The sequence below is a fragment of the Centroberyx affinis genome, unplaced genomic scaffold (assembly GCF_046629955.1).
Source record: "Centroberyx affinis isolate AG114_WGS23_722 - 3 ecotype Tasmania unplaced genomic scaffold, CSIRO-AGI_Caff_v1 ptg000108l_1, whole genome shotgun sequence".
Classification (NCBI taxonomy): domain Eukaryota; kingdom Metazoa; phylum Chordata; class Actinopteri; order Beryciformes; family Berycidae; genus Centroberyx; species Centroberyx affinis.
Genome location: NW_027278810.1, coordinates 190154 through 211556, shown reverse-complemented (window position 1 = coordinate 211556; position 21403 = coordinate 190154). Strand labels below are relative to the sequence as shown.

General features: G+C 41.8%; 2 protein-coding genes across 3 annotated transcripts; one reads left to right on the top strand and one right to left on the bottom strand.

Annotated features, from left to right (window-relative positions):
• Positions 1–19: 19 nt before the first annotated feature.
• Positions 20–6069, top strand: uprt (uracil phosphoribosyltransferase (FUR1) homolog (S. cerevisiae)). Of its 2 annotated transcripts, none has more exons than XM_071524754.1 (8): positions 20–255; positions 397–588; positions 770–812; positions 894–963; positions 1192–1254; positions 2132–2293; positions 3497–3595; positions 4076–6069. In XM_071524754.1, the coding sequence occupies exons 2-8, from the start codon at positions 413–415 to the stop codon at positions 4180–4182; spliced, it is 720 nt and encodes a 239-aa protein (XP_071380855.1). In that variant the 5' UTR covers positions 20–255; positions 397–412; the 3' UTR covers positions 4183–6069. The 2 variants fall into 2 exon arrangements, with proteins under 2 accessions (XP_071380855.1, XP_071380847.1); XM_071524746.1 differs by having other exon boundaries at positions 349–588.
• A 179-nt stretch (positions 6070–6248) lies between these two features.
• On the bottom strand, positions 6249–12528 carry zdhhc15b (zinc finger DHHC-type palmitoyltransferase 15b). Its single transcript, XM_071525005.1, has 11 exons — positions 12387–12528; positions 11916–11942; positions 11704–11798; positions 11432–11552; positions 10998–11067; positions 10514–10546; positions 10306–10426; positions 9996–10128; positions 9640–9766; positions 8678–8793; positions 6249–6771 (listed from the first exon to the last, which is right to left on the bottom strand). Exons 1-11 carry the CDS (start codon positions 12526–12528, stop codon positions 6728–6730), a joined length of 1029 nt encoding a protein of 342 aa, XP_071381106.1. The 3' UTR covers positions 6249–6727.
• Between the last annotated feature and the right edge of the window lie 8875 nt (positions 12529–21403).

The window sequence follows — 21403 nt, the reverse complement described above, 5'->3', positions numbered from 1 at the left end:
CATTTCCGGTTTCAACAGCGCTGTCAGAGTCACAGCTAGCTAACGAGCTACTGCTGGATATATTCCTGTAAAATATCAGTCTTTTGTTTGATATTGACCGGGCGTGATTGGGTATATTTTAGTTTGTGAAGGTGACCCTAATTTATTATTTACACGTGATAGCCGTGTGACTGGGAAATTGCACTCGACTTCGAATCGGGAACCAAAGCTAAGGAAGAACACGTTGCCTGGCTGGTCCTCTTTGTCAGACAGCAGGTCAGTGGGCGTACGACGAAGAAATAGCGTTAGCTTTTCACTTTTACACACTTTTCAAAGAAAAGCGTTGATTGTTTTGTGTTACCGCCACAGTGTACTCAGGATGCCATGCCACAATCAACAACTGAACAATGTCAACAGTGGCCAAGAGCACCCCATGAAGCAAGTTCGGTTTGCAAACAGCAGCAGCAGCAGTGTCGCTGCAGTGGTGTCCAACTCTGAAGCAGCTGATGTCAGCATACAGTCCGTAAACCAAGATGTTTTGGGACCTCAGCTTAAACTGCTCCCTCTGAACGACCAGATTCGTGAATTACAGACTATAATCAGAGACAAGTGAGTCCCTACTCCGCCATCTGTACACATATCATACTTGCTGCTGGCTGCCTTTTGACTGAGCTGTGTGTCTGTTGATGTCCCGCTGGATACAATTAAGCATTATCCATAGGGTAAATAAAGTGCATTATAAACTAGGAAATCAAATCTCGATAATCCCAAGTTTTATTCCCATTTTCAGGACCACCAGCAGAGGAGATTTTGTGTTTTGTGCTGACCGACTGGTAAGATCATGACTTAATCACTGCACAAACTGTGTGTCTGTTTTTGAGCTATGTAGTGCTTCATTGTCTCTCCATCAACAGATCAGGCTAGTGGTTGAAGAGGGTTTGAATCAGCTCCCCTACTCAGAGTGCACTGTGACCACACCAACAGGTGAGGATCTCTTCCTCGAGTAACAAATTCAGTGTTGGGGTTTAAAAGGACAGGGTGGACACAGGATCTGAGCTCCAGCATGTGAGATTGAACAAATTAATTACAATGACTACTATGCAAAAATAAGAGCAGGGCTTTCTCCAATATTTTACAGCCAACATTTATGACTGAGTGGGATTGTTCAGAAGAGCTGCATTTTGACTGTTCCTGTTTCGTTTTTACCCCCAGGGTACAAGTATGAAGGTGTCAAGTTTGAAAGAGGCAACTGTGGAGTCAGCATTATGAGGAGTGGTAAGTCAAAGGATAAGGAGAACCTGTCATAGCACACCTACCAAATTAGAGTCTCTCCTTTGTAAGAGCATGTATTATGTCTTCCAGGCATATGCGCTTTGTGCAGACTGTGCACTCCTACATACATTCTGCTCTGCCCTTATTCACAAGGCCAGGCCATTGTGTGTGCTGGATCATACCCTTTCTGCCAGCAGTCAGTCCCTTTTCTCTCAGTAAAATTGATAGATCTTTTGAAAACTAAGCGGTACAGTAAGAACCTGTCACATGGCGCAATTGAGACAGATACTTCATACTTTTACATGTTCTCTGAAAGCATCTCAGTAGGTTGAAGTCCTGGTTTTCCTTTCTTGTCCTCTCTCACTCAGATTTAATGAGACATTACATAATGTTATTGTAGTTGTATTAATGCAGTTATTGCAAAACCCGTTCTACCTTTTGTGACAGTTATGTTAGGGAAGAGAATTCAAGAAAGTAGGCCTGTTGGACACACAATATACCTCAAACACTCTATCCAGGCCAGTGGGAAGGCAGTAACAGGATTGAAATTGGATTGAGGTTGAAACAGGATATTGGGGTTGGGACATAACGTGTGGAGGAATCATTCGAAAGTGTAAACCAATGGGATATCAGTCAGGGTACATCTCCTGGTACACAATGAAGTCACCACTAAAGATTTTCCTTTTTCAATGAAGTGAAAGTAATGAGATTTTGATATAGAAATGCAATAAAATAATTTTCTTGTCATGTTTTTTTTTTGGCATAAATTGTCAAATAGGTGTATGATATGATAGTTAGAATGAGCAAAAAAGCCATTTTTCATTTCAGAGTGACTTTAAGGATCATAAGGGAAGAAAGCCTGCTGTGTGTCTCCCCACAGGTGAGGCCATGGAGCAGGGTCTCAGGGACTGCTGCCGGTCCATCCGCATTGGCAAGATCCTCATCCAAAGTGACGAGGAGACACAGAAAGCCAAAGTCTACTATGCCAAGTTCCCCCCAGATGTGTACAGGAGAAAAGTGCTGCTCATGTACCCCATCCTCAGTAAGTGACGGACTCCACACTGAGCACACTGCCCTGTGCCGGAGCTCAGCCCACTGATGATTCAAAACTGTTCACCTCCTCCAGCAGCACATAAATGACACGAGTTATATATTTTCTTCTGCAGATGTAAAAACGGGTTTATTTTTGTATTTTTTTTATTTATTTTTTTAAAATTTCCTTTTAGCTGACCTTCTCCACCAGCTCTACATTTCCACATCATACAGGCCCATTCACTCTCTTCTGATAATTATAGCTCTCAAGAGGAAATTATACACTGCCTGTGAGATGGCCACCAAGCTGCTGAATAGCATAATGAAGGTCTACAGAAATAGTTTCCTAATAGCCATGGCGTCCCCATGTCACAAAGCAGCAGCATTTTCTTCTGCTCCCAATCAAAAAAAAAAAAAAAAAAAAATATGGTAATGAAACCTGGTTGAAGGAATGTTTTATCATGTCTGAGTGATAGGACATGTGGTTACAATGATGCACGTTAACAGGGTCTGAAATTAACACCTGCCAAGCACAGAATGCTGGTAAAATTTGTCTTTGGTGGATAAATCATTAAGGGTCACCCACCACACTGGTCGGTAACTTTTTGAGACAGTAACATTTGAATGCCTTGGTTATATATGGTCAAATATCAATTTGCTTAATTTGAATTCTGTTACATTTCCTGATGATTTATGAACTTGATCCATTGTATAAGTGAGCAAGTTTTAAATTAACTCACGGTTCCTGATTCTATGCATGAAATGGCACTGGAAACAGACAGGGTGATTTATTATTAATAATGTTATTATTTGTAGTAGTAGTAGCAGTATTATATTAATATGATATATTATATTATTATTATATATTATATTATTATTATATTATTATATATTATATTATTAATATATTCTTATGAAAAAAGTATATTCTGGTAAAAAAAATCTTGGCAGGTACATTTTTATAGTTTACCAGGCCTTGGCAGGTTAGTCAAAAAGTTAATTTCGGACACTGCACACTAATGTGATGCCTTTTGATTTTGATGGCTTCAGCTTGACTGTGACGTTGAAATGTTGGTAGATTACTGATTGATGCTTGTCAGGTCTGTAAAACAGGAGATGTGTTCTTAATGGACTGAGAGAGTTTCAGCAGAATCTGACCAGTGGAATGTGAAGTGAAACGTCTAATCATGTGCTTTCTGTGCGTCTGTCGTAGGTACCGGGAACACTGTGATTGAGGCAGTGAGGGTGCTGATCGAGCATGGTGTCCAGCCCAGACACATTATCCTCCTCAGCCTCTTCTCCACACCTCATGGTATACTGCTACACCCAGCTCCCTGCAACTGCAACTCATCACCAATTTAGTCTCCAATCTCCTCCCCCCATCCTGTACCCAGTGTGTCATGTCTTCATACCACTGGCAACCACATGGCCATGCTGCTATTCGATGGCCAATCTGAGCTAGTTGATTGGTAGCTGTAACGCCAATTGTGCTGTACAATAGGCAAGAAATATAGCAATGCTAGTACAAAGCTATTGATGGGCACTCTCACTCAGTAGTTCAACAAGAGTGCATCATTTCCATGGTGACAAATGAGTAAACAAAGCAGCTATTGTTAAAATCATTAGAAATTTCTCCTGATCAGAGAAAATTAGTAGACGTGAATGCACAGTTCGCTTTCAACCACTCCTTTAACTAATCCCTTTCTCACCTATCAGTATCAGTAGTCCTTTAGGCTTTTAGGACACCATAAGAACTCCATTCAGTATGTAATAGCATTTATTTTTCTCCTAGGAGCCAAATCTATCATCCAGGAGTTCCCAGACATCACCATCCTGACCACAGAGGTGCATCCAGTGGCCCCAACACATTTTGGACAGAGGTACTTCGGCACGGACTAAACCGAGGACAACTTGAGGAACATGATACAGGAACTGTCTTGAGTTTATTTTGTCACCTTTATTTAAATGTATCTCATGTTGTCCTTGTTGTGCCAAATAACTGCTACTTGATCTCCAAAGGCTCCTAAACTGATACAAAACGATTAATCTGGTTGAACGTATTTATTTTTTTGCTGTGTATACTTATGCTATAGAAACAAAACAATGCTGAACCACATGTAGAATTCGACTTGGATAATTTTATTTTGCATGTTACATCCACTGATGGATCAATAAAGAATTTATATTTGTCAACAGACAGAACAGCAAGTGAAACAGTATCAGTATTTTTGATGGTCCAGAGGTATTGAAAAAGGGAGACCCACAATCACATACTCTGACAAAGACCATTTAAGAGGGATCATCATGTGTAATCTAACAATATTGTACTCCAGTATGCAAACTTCTCATGTACAACACAGGGATTGGGTGTGATTTGTCCTTTACCCATGTTAAATAAATGTCCAAATATTTGATAAGTCCAGGTTGTTTCAATAGTTATTTTAAGTGTCACTTGATGATGATAATGGAGCAAAATATACAGACAAATCAGTAAACTCAGTACACAGAAAAAAGCTGAACAGCATATCAATAAATAGACACAAGACCACATGAAACACTCAACATCCACATCTTTCTTCATTTCTCTACACATGCTTTCAAACACTGAATCATACGTCACAGATAAAATTAATATAAAAATGTAATTAATAAAGGATATGAAAGGATATGATATGAATGAATTTTTCAGACATGAGGAGCATTTGATTTGGCTTGCCCAACATAGTGGAAAAACAGATCTAATGAAGCAAAAGTGTCAAGTAGATCAAACGCCACCATAAAGGTTTTGATATAGGCCTAACTTTCCCCTTATAGTGAATAGATGGGTCTATTGAATTACAGTGTTGTAGGCTGGTCTTCAACAAAGTACACTGGCTGAAACCCCATGAGTAAATACTCTTGTAACCAAACAATCTCAATGAGGAGAATTAATTTCATTGGTTTTAAAAATCTTTACAATACATAAACACAGGTAGAAAAAAAAAATCAAAACACCATATTGCAGAAGAACATTGACCTCTACCAACCAGTGGATGAGGATCAGTCATCAATACCTTGTATATAACTCTTTGAACTACCTAATCTGTAGAAAACAGGAATGGTCAAAGCATGTATGTCCACAAAGATTTTAAGAGATTTACGGAGACAAGACCAACGTGATTCTCTAAGTTCCAGGTAGCTTTTCAGAGAAAGATACCCTCTCTCTGAAGTGTGATTTTGTGCCTATGACTAATTTAAGCTTCTCTTCGCCTGTCCCGTCACTTCACACCCACACAGCGGTATGTCGTCTCAACCAAACATGCTGGAAAATTACACTGTGTGAGATTTCAGGTTAATTTTCAAACATAATGAGCTGTAGCTGTGAACTGAAAGCTACAAATTTATTATTGTTATTATTATTATTATTGTTGTTGCCGCCAGTCTGATCGCACATCGGCTATGGCATTCTTACTCTAATATCACTGCTGAGACAGACTATCATCAAAGCCTGTGATAGGATCTTTTGAAAATAGGTGCCCAAAATGTTGGCACAGACAGGGCGCAGTGTGGGGCGCTGGATACATTCTTTTGGAAAAAAGATTCCCAAAACACAGGAACAGATAAGGCGCAGGTTTAGTCAGGTATTCAAAAAAAAAGAAATCCTCTGTTAATGTGCTGTGAGACTGGTTGAGCCCAGTCTCCCGTATTGCTACAGGAGACCTCGTTATGGGTGTTAACTGAAATTAGATAGCCCACCCTGCACAGACCAAACTCTGAGGTGCAACATTGTAAACTCAGAGCCCAACACTGGAACAGAGAGAGATATATATATATATATACATATATATATACACATATATATATATACATACATATATATATATATATATATATATATATATATATATATATATATATACACACACACACATATATATATGCTCTTCATATATATGCTGTGCTCTTCATATATATATATATATATACATATATATATATATATGAAGAGCACAGTGCCAGACAGAAGCTTCCCAATGAACAATCATTTATAAGTCCCACCGAGGCCAATGCCTTGAGATGAACAACCAGAGGGAAGTGTAAGACCCATAGTAAACAACACTTGTCTCTTGAGTATGTGAGCTGATGTTTGACAGGCTTTTGTTTTTTCCTTTTTTCCAAATCAAAGTGATACTGTCGTTTATCCATCCGTGCAGGAGGGCCGATGCTGTCGGTCGTCCGTCCGGTTCCTTCTTTCCATGATTAACTAAAACACCGGGGTAGTGGCAATGACAAACAACTGCAGGTTTTTCATCCAGACGTTTGGCTTCCTTTTGAATTCTTTCAGCGTCTCTGAACATCCACAAGACTCGGAATGCATTTGCCTCATGGTACAGAGTGTGTGCCACATGAATCTACACTCTCTGTACCACTGTAAATTGTTCCATAGATTGAGCACGCCCCTCCTCTATTCCTCCAACTCTATGGTAACAGAGGGGTCTCGGTCATCAACTGGAATGAAAAACACAAAAAAACACTGAACATTGAGCATACAAATGACTCACTCAAGTTTTTGTTGTAACTGACACAGTTCACACAGCGGTTATGTTGCAGACGACCACCAGATGGTAGTAGAGCACTATGGTTGGAACAATTCCACAAACAGTATTTTATACGGTGAGATTTGTGCCATCTGACAACAGACTTTGAATTATGTGTTCTGATTTGTATGTGATCTGTGCAACTGAATGTTGGCATTTGAATCTGAATTTTTGTGGGACATTATGTTGTCATGGTGGCGTCTGTGTCTGTCTGTGTGTAGACACATTCTTGTGAACACAATAACTCAACAACAATACATGATAGAAACTAAATACTCACACCAGAGGTATTCCCAAAAGAGGTGGTGATCTGATGAGATTTTGGAGTAACTTGCTGCATAAAGTTGCATATTAATGAGGAAAACTGATTTTCTTGAAACTAATATAACTCCTTAAAGGATAACACCGATGTAATTTTATTTTTTCCTATCACCATTATTGCCAATGTAAAGTCTAAACCACAGGCCCTTTTCACATTGTCATGGTAACAGCTAAACTGGTGCATTCCAACTTCCCGTGGCAAGTTTCTTTTTGCGACTTATTGAAATTAAATTGTAATGGTTACTAGCACTAGATACATAATGTAACAAATAACATTTTGGGCAGGCTGTGGAGTAATTTAGTGAAGGCCATAGCTGGAAACAGGAAGTTGTAATGCACCGGTTTCTCAATGCAGAAGCATTGAGAGACAGAATGTGAAAAGGGCCTAATGCCACAGTCAGAAGCTGCTACTGTCTGTCCTGCTGCAGGCTTGCCCAACCACCCGTTAGTCATAGGCTTCCATTGTTTAAAAAAAAAATACATTAAAAACAGCTCACTGAGACATACTGCTGCCTTGACTAACGTAATACATAATTTTAAACAACACATATATTGTATTTTGTTCCTAACATGAATTGATAAAGCCACAATCATTGCAGTTGTAACAAAAGTAGTTCCATTCTGCCAGATTTTCATGTGAAGAGATCATTGTGCATATCTGCCTCCCTCTCTGCCTTAAGTTTTGTTTTGCCTCTTCACTGCTGGCAGAGGTAACAGTGCGTGTTACAGTGCGAAGTAACGGTGCCATTAAACACAATAATTAGCTGCATGATAAAGTCATGTTAGGAAAAACTGCAATACATGTGCTGTTCAACATGATGTACTACATTAGGCAAATGCAGCAACTTGTCTCTGCAAGCTGTTTATAATGCATCTTTGAAAACAACAGGAGCCCAAGACTTCTGGGAGGAAAGGCAAACCTGCAGCAGAACAGACAGAAGTAGCTTCTGCTTTTCATGGGCAATAATGGCGATAGGAAAAACTAAAATTACACCAAAGCTATCCTTTAATGCTTAAAGATACAGAGTTCATATTAATACCACTCATATGTTATGTGAAGACAAGTATATTGACACATAAATATTTTCTTATTAATTATCTTATGTTATGTTTCATATATGGTGATTATGGCGGGACATTAGGCAGCTTAAGTGCCACTTGTTAAAATTTGAACTTGTATTAAGTTCAGTATTTCATTATTGAACAGTTCAACAGTTTCAAAATTTTGTTAAGCAGTTGCTTGCAGACAGAACCACAGAAGCCCCAAGAAAAAATTCTGATTCAAATGCCACGATTCAATTTCACTGATCACATACAAATTCAGAACACATAATTCAAACTCAGTTGTCTGGTGGCACAAATCTCACCGCCTAGTATTTTATCAAAAGTTTCTGATATTGAAAAGTCATTTGTAATCTGGGAACCACAAAAAGCAACTGGAAAATACTCTGTAATAATGCTGTAAGTGTACATGTGACAAATCTAAAGTGACTCACCCAAGCTGCCTTCCTCAGAGCAATCATCTGACTCCTCCCACATCTCCTCATTAGCTAATAGGGGATTCTGGGATTCACTCAGGTTCTTCAGGGGGAAGTAGTGGCCGTTCCCTTGGCTGAGAAATACATTGCACAAAAGAAGGAAGCTAGTTAAGGAACAAAGACTTTCCAAGTCCCAACCATTTATTCAGTTCCTCCTTCTATTTTTCATTCCCAACTTAGCTCCAATACAATAATTTTGTATTTTGCACTAATGATCAACTTTTTATTGCACCATATCCTTTATTGCACTGTATCCAACTATTGGCTACCTGTCTCATGTTATCAGCCAATGTTTGTCCATATTGTATGTTTTTAAATGTGCTTTTATTGTGTTTTTGTTATGTTTTATTGTATTTTAGTTGTGTCTATTCTGTGTTTCTATTGTAAAACCTTTCTGCAAACCAAATTTCCTTTACAGGACATAAAGTCTGAACTGAAATTTATTTATATAGCACTTTTTTAAACACAGCATTGCAAAGCGCTTCAAAGTAGAAACAATAAGAATACACACAAACATACAAGCATGCAATAGATGCATACAAACATAAATACAGCTCAGTCATGTATGCCTGAAGCCAGGCCATGCAAAGCCTTAAAAGTAATCAAGAGAATCTTAAAATCAATTAAATACTTCACTGGCAGCCAGTGCAAGGAGGCAACAACAGGCGTTATATGGGACTGACGACTAGACTTAAGAGTCTGGCTGCTGCATTCTGCATTCTGTCCCCAAGCCAAAGCAGCTTGGTTGAGGCATGTGATCAGGGTATTACAGTAGTCTAGTCTTGAAAACAGGAACAGGTGCTTTTAAAAATATCAAGTTAGCAGTCACCAATGAAGAATGAATAAGATCAGGAGGAGGAGGAGGAGGAAAACCAGGGTAATTATGTGTATTATTTGCTGTCCCTTGACTGCAAACTCACCTTGTGAAGACGGGGATGAACCACAGCCTCCTGTCCTCTCCAAATACCTGCTGCAGGTTTCTGCGAATGCCAACATTGAAGCCATTTCTGTCCGGACCACCGACAAAAACTGGAGCTGAGAAGGCCTCTGAGAGAGGAAGAACACAAATCTGGGTCAGAATATGTTATTTTACTTTCATTCTCCACACAGATATATTTTTACAAAGGACCTAAATTCATAACATAAAGCAACTCCTGTAGATACTTCCCCTGGCACTTGGTACCGCCACTGTTTAAGCAGCAAGAGAGAGAGGAGTCTGAGTGAAATTTGATGAGAGGAATCTAACGGGTATTCCGATAAATATGTAAACCCTTACCTAAAGTGGACCTGTTCTTGGCCACCAACCAGCAGTGGTAGCCAAAGAGGAACATGAGACTGACAAAGAACATGAGCGCCACAAACATGAGGAAGAGGACATGGAACTTTGCAGGCCCATTTGGCAAGTCCCCCTGGGAGAGAGAAACAGGAGAACCAGAAACCTGAGAAATGATGATGGGCTTGAAAACGGCATAATCTATGACAGAGGTCTAGGTTCACCCATACTGCTGAATACACAAATCTCAAACTTGTGATACTGAGTCACAAGACCTCGAAACATGAGTGATGATGAGACTAGTGACACTCACCACCCAGAACTTGAGAAAATACTGAAAGACTGTGGCTGCAATGAATATGCAGTACAGCATGGAGTAGGAGAGGAAAAGCAGGAAAAACTTGTAGTTGGAAAAGCCCACGCAGTTGTTCACCCTAAAAGAAGAAGAAATGTCAGAACAAAACTAATATACATGAATTCCTTATAAAAGGAAAACACAAGTAAAACAAACACACACTTACCATGGACAGTGATGGTCCATCTTCAAGACACATCTGAAAAATGACAGAGGTATCAGACCAAAATAAAACTTCAAACACTTGTTTCATTATACATACCCTTATGTCACAAAATATTCCTTTGTGTCTAAATAGAAAGTATACAATGTTGACAGTATAATTAGCTGGTTTTTACACATAAAAAACCTTAATATTTTGATACTAAAGACATCATAAAACTCCTACTGCACTTTGTCAGTCATTTGTTTTTCAGTCTAACTTTCAGTACAACCATCTTCATATGCAGTCTGACGGCAGCCTGCTGATGCCTCTTGGTACAAGTTACACCGCTGCTCTGATTGAACATCATTAAGCCTTTCCGTCTAACAGATTGTGTGCCTACTAAGCAACACCTTCTAATTATCACAACAGTCTCCGGCCAACAAATATCTTCTTGCCTGGGGCAATCTCTCTAGATGAATGGATTGGAGAGGAAAGGCTGACTTACGTTTCACAAACAGAGCAGTGGTGACAGCGGTCAGGCTTCAGTACCTGGCAGCGGTCGCAGAACCTGATAGCTAGAGACAAGAGGATGACCAGTTGAGAGAACAGACATTTGAGCCGAGCTTACCCTTCACTCACTTCCTGCAGCCTAGAACTTAGCCTGAGCTATCAGCGCTAATGAAACAGATACAGTGACTGATTACTCTGGATGGGGATGCTCAGAAGCGCACACACACGGCTAATTTCCCTAGCTTCTTCGTTTTCAACACACACAGATTATGTGCAAGTTGATGAACTGTGGCTGAGGCCTGGCTTTTCACCTCACTGGTTTTCAGATATGGCAGGCAAGTGAGCAGTGCTGTAGCAAACTGCATAATTAGACTTAATCTTATTCCCGCAGGGCAAAACAATAGGTTACAGAAAAAAGCAGTGCTTTACCTCCAGATTGAGCTCGAGAGAAGATGGGCAGTTTCTTTGCAATCTCAACCAGGATTTGTTTCTGAGCATCCGGCCTCTCTTCCATCTCATATCTCTCCTTGTCCGAGTATGACAGCTGAAACTGGGGCAGCAAGCATGCGTCATGATCAACACAACAGACTTCTCATAAACTACAGATACACTTTGTAATTCACTCTATTATACTAGTTTACAATACAACATCATTATGTTCAAACCTCAGCCTGTGACTCGTGTTAAAAGGCATGGGCTACCTTTTTGCACGGTGATGCAGGTGGGGTGAAGATGGACTTCCAGTAGGTCCAGGAGAACATCACAAAGCAAACATGAAACACCAGTAGATAGGCCACTGCAAGCACAGAATAACATCAGTCACACTGCTTTACATGACGCCCATGAAGTAAACTTAATGTGCTGTTTAGCAGCGAACAAATACATGCAGTACAAATATGAGAGGAGAGCTCACCTTTTTCCAAAGTGTTGGTGAGTGTAACTGTAAAAACAAGAATACAGCATGATAACATAACAGGCCTGATGCCAGGGAGTAGCAACAGTACGGTAATGTTGTATCTAACTGTTGACGTTATAGCTAATGTTAGACAGATTAAAAGAGGAACCGGCTAACCTAGCACTACTAAGTGACTGACAGGTTATAAGAGACACAACAATGGCCACTGTCTTTGTATTAAGTACATAGTTTACGTTATGACATGTATATGACATGGAAAGTTACAATTCAATGTCACTTAAAAAAAAAAGGTAATTGTAACGTTCCCTAAATAAAAGCTCACAGCCTAAAACACTGCCCAGGTTGCTAACTGCTAGCTTCTGTGCTGTCTGTAACGTTAACGATATTTTTTGTCAACACTGCTTGCGGCAGTCTGCGATGTCGACAGACGATCAAAATCAAAATCAAAACACAGCTTCTCATACTTACACAAACATAGCTCAAATACATAGGCGTAGTATGACCACAGCACCACGGAGGTTATTATAAGCACAGGTATCCAAGAGAAAACCCTTTGACAGCATCTCAAACCTCTGGAGAGAGCCATATTCCATCTAACCCCGATCCTCATCTGCGCTCGACTACCATTCCTGGGATTTATCCATCCCTGTCATCTGGGAGCGATTAACCACACTTTCAAGAGGGTAGAAACCGCTTTGAATATCAATCCTAATGTCGTATTACAGGTTAGAGCTGGCCTTTGATTGGCTAACGTGACAATAAAGTTGATTACACAACAATATGAATAAAAAGTGCTGACTGAAATAATCAGACTTGGCCTACAAAGAGGTTGAATTGTGGGAAAGTCAACAGGAGCTACTGCACCTCTGCTGTGAGCCAAGCAACATCTATCAATCCCATAAAATGCAGTGTTTAGACAAGAACAGGGTTCCCGCAGGCAGGTGTTCCTGTATAACCCCTGGAAATGCTACTCAAATTTGTGATAGAGTCTGATTGATGTCTGATTCCATAATTGTTTTGTTTTGTGCACTAGTTTGCCCATGTAAATGCCTGTTTCCTTGGTAGGTTGCACAACCAACTGGATTTCAATCAAATCCCTGCAGGCCACACACATACAAAAATCTCCTAATTGCTTTGGACTCCCAAGTGCAAAATATGATCAGCATGCCTTGAGTCAGCCCTGAATGCTGTAAAATTTTGTTTGCTTTGAACATAAATTATAAGGTTCACCTTTAACACAAATATAAATGAGCTCAGTGAATTGCAGCTTTGTGGCTTGTTTCTCATTTGTGTGCTACTTTTCCACAGGATTACTTCCATCCCTGCCCTCCCCTATTTACACAGCCAGCCTGCTCAACATTTAGATTTGATTAGATTAGATGGAACTTTAATGATCGTTGTGGGGAAATTGGCCTATTGCAGCAAGTAATAGGATACATCAAAGGACAAGAGGGGTTATATAAACATACACAACTGACAATTCCAACACTGATGTAGGCTATTAAGCAGTAATGTGTGAATTAAAATCTCCCCAAAAAAAGTATGGATTCCAGTATTACAGTAACAGTAGTAGTATCAGTGGTAGCAGAACTTACTGAGAATACAATGTGAAATTTGTGCATTATGAAAAAGGTGAGAAGATCTCTCTCTCTCTCTCGCTCTCTCTCTCTCTCTCTCTTATGTATGTGTGCTATATAAGAGTAAAAGGAAAATTACAGGATGTGCAAAAATGTGCTCATATTCACATTAACAGCTCCTTGCACTAAAGCTCACCACCAGACTCCTGTACTACTCCTCATTACCCTCACTGATGCACCCCACAATGGAGGAGTCATCCGAAAACCTCTGGAGGTGTGACTCAGAGTGGAGTGGAGAGGTGACAGTGCTGTTCCCTGGGGAACAACACTCTGTTCTGGCTGCATGGCTCTGAGCTTCTCCCCAAGCAGGAGGGGCTGGACGGTGTTGAAAGCAGACCGGGTGGGCAAGGTTGGGGTGGAGGGACGGGGCTGTGGTGTCGACCCTGGTGTGCTGGATGTGATATATAACCTAGATAGGCTGGGGTGGAGGTGCGGGTGGGGGGTGTCACTAGGTTCCCCTGCAGAGCTGTGGGGTGGCTAACTGGCTTGGGATCCCCATGTCAAACCTGTTGAAAAAAAAAAGCCTCCATCACAGTGCTTTGTTGCAGACTGTCTTCAATCCTCTCCCAGTAGATGACTATTAGACCTAGAAATAGTTGTTTTAGATTATGAATTGAAAGGGCATAAAACATCTTCAATATTGTGCCATTGCTGAGGATCTCTTAGTTCTCCATTTAAACCATTAGGCGCTTTGTAGTTCCCCTGCACTGTTATGGGCTACTTAATGTATGGTGAAATAATTCAATAAGAATCACATAATATAGTGACAAATTAAGAATCTGTTTTAGTGTGTTGGACAAGGTCTTTTTTCATACACTGTAGATGTTTATGGGTAAAAAATTGATTTCTCTCCTTCACTCAAACTTGCTTTACATTACATCACCTTTTTTTGTGTTCACGTAAAATGACAGGCTCTAAAATGAAGTTGAACACATTTCTGGGGAAAAACTAAATCAACACCATTTGTAGGTATTGCTTAAGTCACCAGTGGGAGGCACTGTGAGACCATTCTTAAACCATAGACCATCGTACAACACACCTTTAACTAATCGCTGTTTCAAGGGACTCATATTTGAATATGATTGCGCTTATGATTGAATTTCATTATTTTTAATGTGAAATGCAATGTTAGTTGTTCTTCCCACTCTGCAAGTTTTGATATCTACCCTAAATAGGGATTAGGCCTATATGACTCCTGCATATCAGCAGTGTGTTGAACATCAAGGTATCCAATTAGACTTAGAATTAGTGATTAGACTTGTTTTAGACCTAGGCTTGTGTTTTTATCCTTGTAAGACACAAACAGAAAGCCCCACAGTGAAACATGGGTAGCTCTTATGCCTGAAAGACTGATGCAGTTGATGTCACTGGAGAAGTGGAAGAGTGGATCAGCGCTGATCTCTGTTTATGAGTGTACGACTCTCATCTTTAATATACCCCATTAATTCCTGCTCCATCCCTCCAGAGAGATGCTGCCTTATTCGTTTACTCCTTTTGTTCCAAAGATTTATGGCATTCCGTCATCCTCTGACGTTGCCGTCCAACACAATGCATAGCAACCAGCGTAATAGTCTCCCCATTACTGAATGCTGTGAAACTTTTCATCATGTCTTGGGACCCCAGAGTCACTGGAGCATTTAACCATGGACTCTAACAGCCCAACAGGACTGTTGATCACAGGCTTTGTGGAGGCTGTGAGAGGGGCTTTGTGTGCTTCACAGTACCACCTGCTCTCCCCCTTTACGTAATGCAGACTCCCTCACTGCTGTGCTGGATCCATATGGGATGGGGGTGTGAGGTGAGTTGCACCCACTACTGACCTCCCCCCTTCTATCACACATGTTCTCTCCTTTCTTTCTCTAGGCCTACTCCTCTCCCTGACATTTTCTCCCACTTCAACACATCGTCCGTCGCTGGCTCTCCATCCAACTCCTGCTCTCTTTGCCCCCCCACCCTCCTTCCTCTCCCTCTCAGGCAACGGTGACGGCAGCCGGGCGATGACAGCTCCTCTCTCACTCAACCGCTCACTGGAGGCAGGGAGCGGCCGTCCATCCATCAGCACGGCAGCAAACCCCTCCACTACAAAGCCATTGTGACTAGCAAAATAGTAACGGCCTTTTAATCAAAACATTTACCCCCGCGAAATAGTAAAACACAAACACCTCATATCAGCAGGTTGGGGCAGACTCCTCGTCTGAGCGGTGTGTGTGAGCGGAGCGTGTTGGAGGTGCATTCCACGCCGCCCCGGTGGCAGTCTAGATAAACAGACAGCAGGGGCTGGAGGAGTGCCCGTTTGGGGAGAAGTCATGCGTGGCTGCAGAAAAGTGCGAAAAGACCGGGGTTAACAATGTACCACCGCAGAGGCTTATTAACTGGTGAGAGAAGCACAATGGCCGACACAATTCGGTGTTATTTAAGTTTGCTCTTGAGCTGCTTCTCGCTGTTATGCCTTGAAGATGAAGTGGCACTTAGAGTGTGCGGTTCATTTGACCCCTGAGACTCTCATGTCATGTAATTCTGCTCTGCAGTCACGGCTGATTCAGGGAATGCTGATGATGCTAAGCACTTGGGAGGGTGATTCATTTGGGAGGTGTGTGTGTCTGTATGTGTGTGTGGGGGAGAAAGAGAGCTTGTGTGTGTGTGTTGGGGGAGGGGGGAATATTAGTTATGTCTGTTAGAGCTACTCTTGTTTTGGAGCCTTGGCGGGCCTTCAGGTGTTTTTTTGTTTTGCATCACTGGGAGATGCAGTATGGAGTTTGATAGCATTTCCATTTCATTCCCTGCATGCTTCAGCGTCTGGACAGGGAATTCATTATGTGCGCACCCGTTTGAAGTCAACATGGAACACATATTGGAAAGTCTGCATTCATCTTAACATATTGTCATTGGTGTGTGTCCAGGTGATCAAAGAGTCGCTTGTCTGAGTTGCCCACATTACTTCATTTAGACAAAAGGTATGTGTGCAAAAGTCACACACGAGCACAGGAGTAATTAGAGAGACTGACCAGTACAAGAAGGCTATGACTTCACAGAACATGCTAGAAAGGACCAGCCTCACACATCATTCCCAATTTACTTTAACATGACACAGAAAAAGATTCAAGCATTCTACCATTAACCTATTAACACCGATTCATTGCTCTGAAAAAAAGTCCAAAAACTTTACTATTCCTAACCAGAATGAGCAATCACTCATTCCAAGTACTCTAATTCATCTGCCAGCATAGTTTTCTCCAACTCGGTTTGGTGCATTATGCATGCATGAATATGTCATGTTGGAATCAATGAGAGAAATGCATGCCATTTCTGCATTCTTACGTCATACAGGCAAATGTTCTGACTCCGAGGACAGCTGCTGAACTGCGAGGGCCGGTTCTCACCGCACCGATGGACACAGAGGACTAGAGACGTCTGGAAAGCTGTGGAGTTAGTGACATGAGCAAACGGCACTCAGCGGAGCAGGAGAAGCCCTTAAACAGGGCTGTGTGTCTGCCCGGCCTCTGCTCATATTCACACTTAACAGCAGAACAAACAATGACAGGGCGGGGAGGAATTGCAGACACCTCACCCAGCATGTGTGAAAATAAATCTGCTCAAGGGTGGAGCGCTGTGTGTCTTCCACAATCATGGAAATTTCAATGGCCGCGCCACGAGGAGGGCAATATGTGCTTTAATAAAAGCATTTAATTTGACCGTGTGCGTGTCGCGCGTTACGTGTGCTCACTGGTATTTTGTATCACTGGTGCCTTGAAATCCTGTGTAGAATAGATTTGTAACTCCTTTCTGTTGCCTTGAAACCAATAGCACATGGGCTAAAAACATGTTTCCTTGTTTTGTGTCTTCATCTCTGCACATGTCATCACACAGACTAATTGCATCTTGCCAAGTGATAAAAGTAATACATTGTCTCTAACCACACGGTAATATTTGGAGCAGAACATCAAAGGATGAGTGTAGCAGCTTTGTCCCTTTCAGAGGCCCTTTTGAAAACGGAAACACTGATTGTAGTCTTGTCTAAACTTAACTACCTCTTTGCCACTGAAAATACCTTGCGGAAAATCTGATCTATAAATACCCCTTTTCTCCTAGGAGATAGTGAGCCATTGGGTAGAGGCTTGACAGAACAAAAGGCAATCCTTTCACTTAGACTCATTTTCATCACCCTGGGTTCACTTTCCATAAATACTATTGGCTGCATCAATATGTGTTGTTTTGCTGAGTGACGAGGAAGTGGCTGCTAAGTGCCACTGGTGAGATACAAACAGAGGTTGGGGAAAGAAATCAGTACAGTGTGTATTGGACACATAGGGCAGCTGGAAAGTCTATCATCTCACAGGTTTAGACGCTGTTTGCCTTGTATTGTGTGCGCCAACCTCCAGTTTCCCCCCGAGGACGCTATCTGTGTTTGTGTACTCTTTCCACGAAACACGTGTCACACAGACACACTCACGATGTACACACACACATACACACACACACACACACACAATACCACACACAAGGAAAGATGTGCTGATGAGTACAACTCCCTCCCCCAGGAGAAAGTTTACCCCTCTGGATGATTAGCGGCAGGATATGAATTTAAGTAGGTGATGGAAAAATAAGTTATTTTCCTCCACCTTCGCTCCTGCTTGTATCAGACTGTAGCGAGACAGAGCATTGCAGTGAGAAACTGCAAGGGCAACGAGTAGAACACAGAAAAGTGAACATCCCTTTTTCCCATACAGAGGTTCTGCTGCTTCAGAAAGCAGATTTGGAGCCTATTACTCACTGATGGTGCAGCAGGGAATAGACTGAGGCAGAGAGTGGAAGGCCTCATTGGGTTCTGATGATCCAGTCCTACTGACGCAACCCAGTCAGGTTCGCATGGGACCGAATCAGTCTTTCTCTGCCATGGGCTTCTGTCACTCATCCTCATAAATACACGCAACTGTGCCTGTACACACACACACACACACACACACACACACACACACACCATGTACAGAATGACCTCTATATATCAGTCAGAATTAATGATGTAGAAATATCTAAGCATACATAAACTTTACAGACATATTGCCTACTGCATGAAAAGCAATAATGAAAAACCCAGGTGGCGCTTGGCATTACTCAACAGAAACTTTTTTGTGCTGGTTCTTGAATTTCTTGGTTGTCACTTGCTGGCCATATTCGCGCACAGCGGTGGTTCTTGGAGCGTCCGCGCTCACCTGACATGACGGGACGCGGCCCCCGGTCGACGATACCGGGGGTTAACTGAAGTGTCAGCGCCAGAAAACCCTCGTACCAGATGTGCACAACTCCATAAGCGTCGGCTCATGCACGGCACCGAGCTCTGACAGAACAGTAATGTGGCATAGAGAAAATCTGGGTGAGAACAGACCATCTGTCTCCTGCTACGACAGCTTACAGCAATTTATGAGCACCCCATTTGAACCATACACAAGTAAACGCTTTCCAAGATTAAAAGCTCATAAATATTCTGACGAAGGCCTCGAATAAAGAGGTGACTCCATCAATGACAATAATTTACATTTCAAAGGGTGCAAAAAAATACTTTAATGGCTTGGGTTTTTTCTCTCTCCCTCTGAAAACTTGAGTTTTGGTTGACTGTTTTCCCAGTTCTGTATGGAAAGGGTCTGGAGTTATCATCGTGACGGAGATGGCAGTGGAATTCCAGAGCAGGTACTTAGGGGAATCTGTTTCCATGCTCCGATTTAACACACAGGAGCTGAAAGTCAGAGAGGCAGACTGCCTGCAAGAGTGGAATAAATAGAACAGAGAGAAAGAGAGACGGAGAGGTGGATGTGGGAAGGGGAGAGAGAGGAAGAGAGGTGGAGAAGAGGACTGGAGATGGATGTGGAATAATGAGAGCGAGGAGCAGACAGGAGGATAAACAAAGAGTAGGTAAAGGAGATTAAGAAGATTAAGTGGCTGGAGAGGGAGGGGAGAGAGATCCAGGTAAAAGGAGCAGATAGAAAATGTATGAGGGGGTGATGAACAGATATAGCGGGGAGGAGTGTAGGGGTTATTGAGTTAGCAAAGCAGGCAGAGCTCCCAGCAGCCAGTGGGGCTGTAAGAGAGAAGGCAGCCAAAGGTGGCGCAGCCAATGAGTTGTAAACCACATTAAACAATCCAAACCTTTGCATTCAAGCCCCCCCTGTTGTAGACGCTAATGTGTTTTCATGCTCTGGGTTACCAAAACAAATGGGGTCACAATGTTTTGTTTTGTTTTCTGAGGAATTTGACAGATGCAGTCTCGAGCCGCAGGGGGCTGGTTGGTAGTCATAGCACACGTTGTTTGACCTTGTCTGCACCCCCGAGGAACCTGGACCGGTCCCTCTATCTGATACATGCCTTTGAAGCGCAGACAGGCAGACAGGCAGCCGTACAAACAGGCCACATGTGCCAATTCAAATCATTGCCCAGGCCAGCAAGAACACTTCATTAGCTGACACTGCTTATAAAAATAGAAAAATAATACGCGCACCATGTGTCTTGCAAGTTGTAACTCATACTGTAAAGAAATTTCCTTCTATTTTGTATCATGCTGCATTACTCCTAAGGGATCACTGTGAAATCAGTTGTGATGACACAAACTAATGCCAACAAAAACCTGACTGTTGCCATTACACACAGGAACCTGCGTTGTTGTTTCATTTTGCAAATTTTGGGGCTTGATTCCCCCCAAAAATCTAAGACACTCTTCAGGTAGACTGGTAAGTTATGTAACAAAAACAGAGGAGGAAGAAAAATATGCTGAGAAAAAGCTTTATAAAAGGCTTTATAACATATGGCTGATAGTTTTTATCACAGTTCATTTGACAATGTTATATTTAATGAAACCTGCCACCGGTTATCTTTAATTGACCTAGCGTTGCTACAGGAAAACTATAAATGTATGAATAAGTCAGTTAATCTCCTTTCTTTGATCAATAAGTGCTAACAGTATTTTTTAGTGGCAGCAGCACCTTTTATCAGCAGGGGAAAGCTGGTCTCACTGAAGCTCTTTCCACTGATGTATTTTGAACGCTCCATCTTTCCATTGGCAGTGTCATGGAAACCCTGGCAGCTGACCTCGTGTCCCCTGTGTTGGATCCAGCGTTACGGTCCCATCACTGTCAGGAGCCACCAGCCACACCGACAGCTGCCAGGAAAGAGACTCTCGTGGGTCCAAACAGGACCTTTATTGGGGTCCCATGGGTCTCCGAGTGACTCCTCACAGCTGTGATGTCCCAAATGTACACAGTAAACATACAGTACACAGTTACACACAAACTGCAAACTGTACCCCCAGTGACCCCTACGCCCACTACAGCATGCCCTTCCAAAGACTATTATAAATCCGACAACAGAAGTAATCGCTGTAGAAAGAGTGCAAACATGAATACTTCATAATGTGTGTGTGATTCATTGATGGGAAACAGCAACTGAACGGGTAGAAACATGTTTCTCTTGGATAGTCATGTAAGGTTAATATTATAAGCAACTGTTGTACTTCTGGCTTGGATAGAGCGCAGGCCATTAAGAATGGTACTACTGTTAATGTGTTTCAGCACATCCCCAACAGAATTTGATCGCCAGCCTAAGTGTTAGTTACCTTGTCCAGTATTCATGCATTTGTGCAAAATCCACATCCAGTTTTTTCTCCTGAGTTCTTCCAGTCGCTCTACTGCAAAATCACGCTGCCAACTGATGTTGTTGTTGCACAGGCAGAGAGATATGCATTGTATATACAGCAGTGTTTCTGTCTCTATGACAACAAATTCAACTTGCCCACATGTCATCAGGTGGCTGATAATGGACACATCTTGTAGTGATGATGTCACTACCTCTATACAAAGGAGA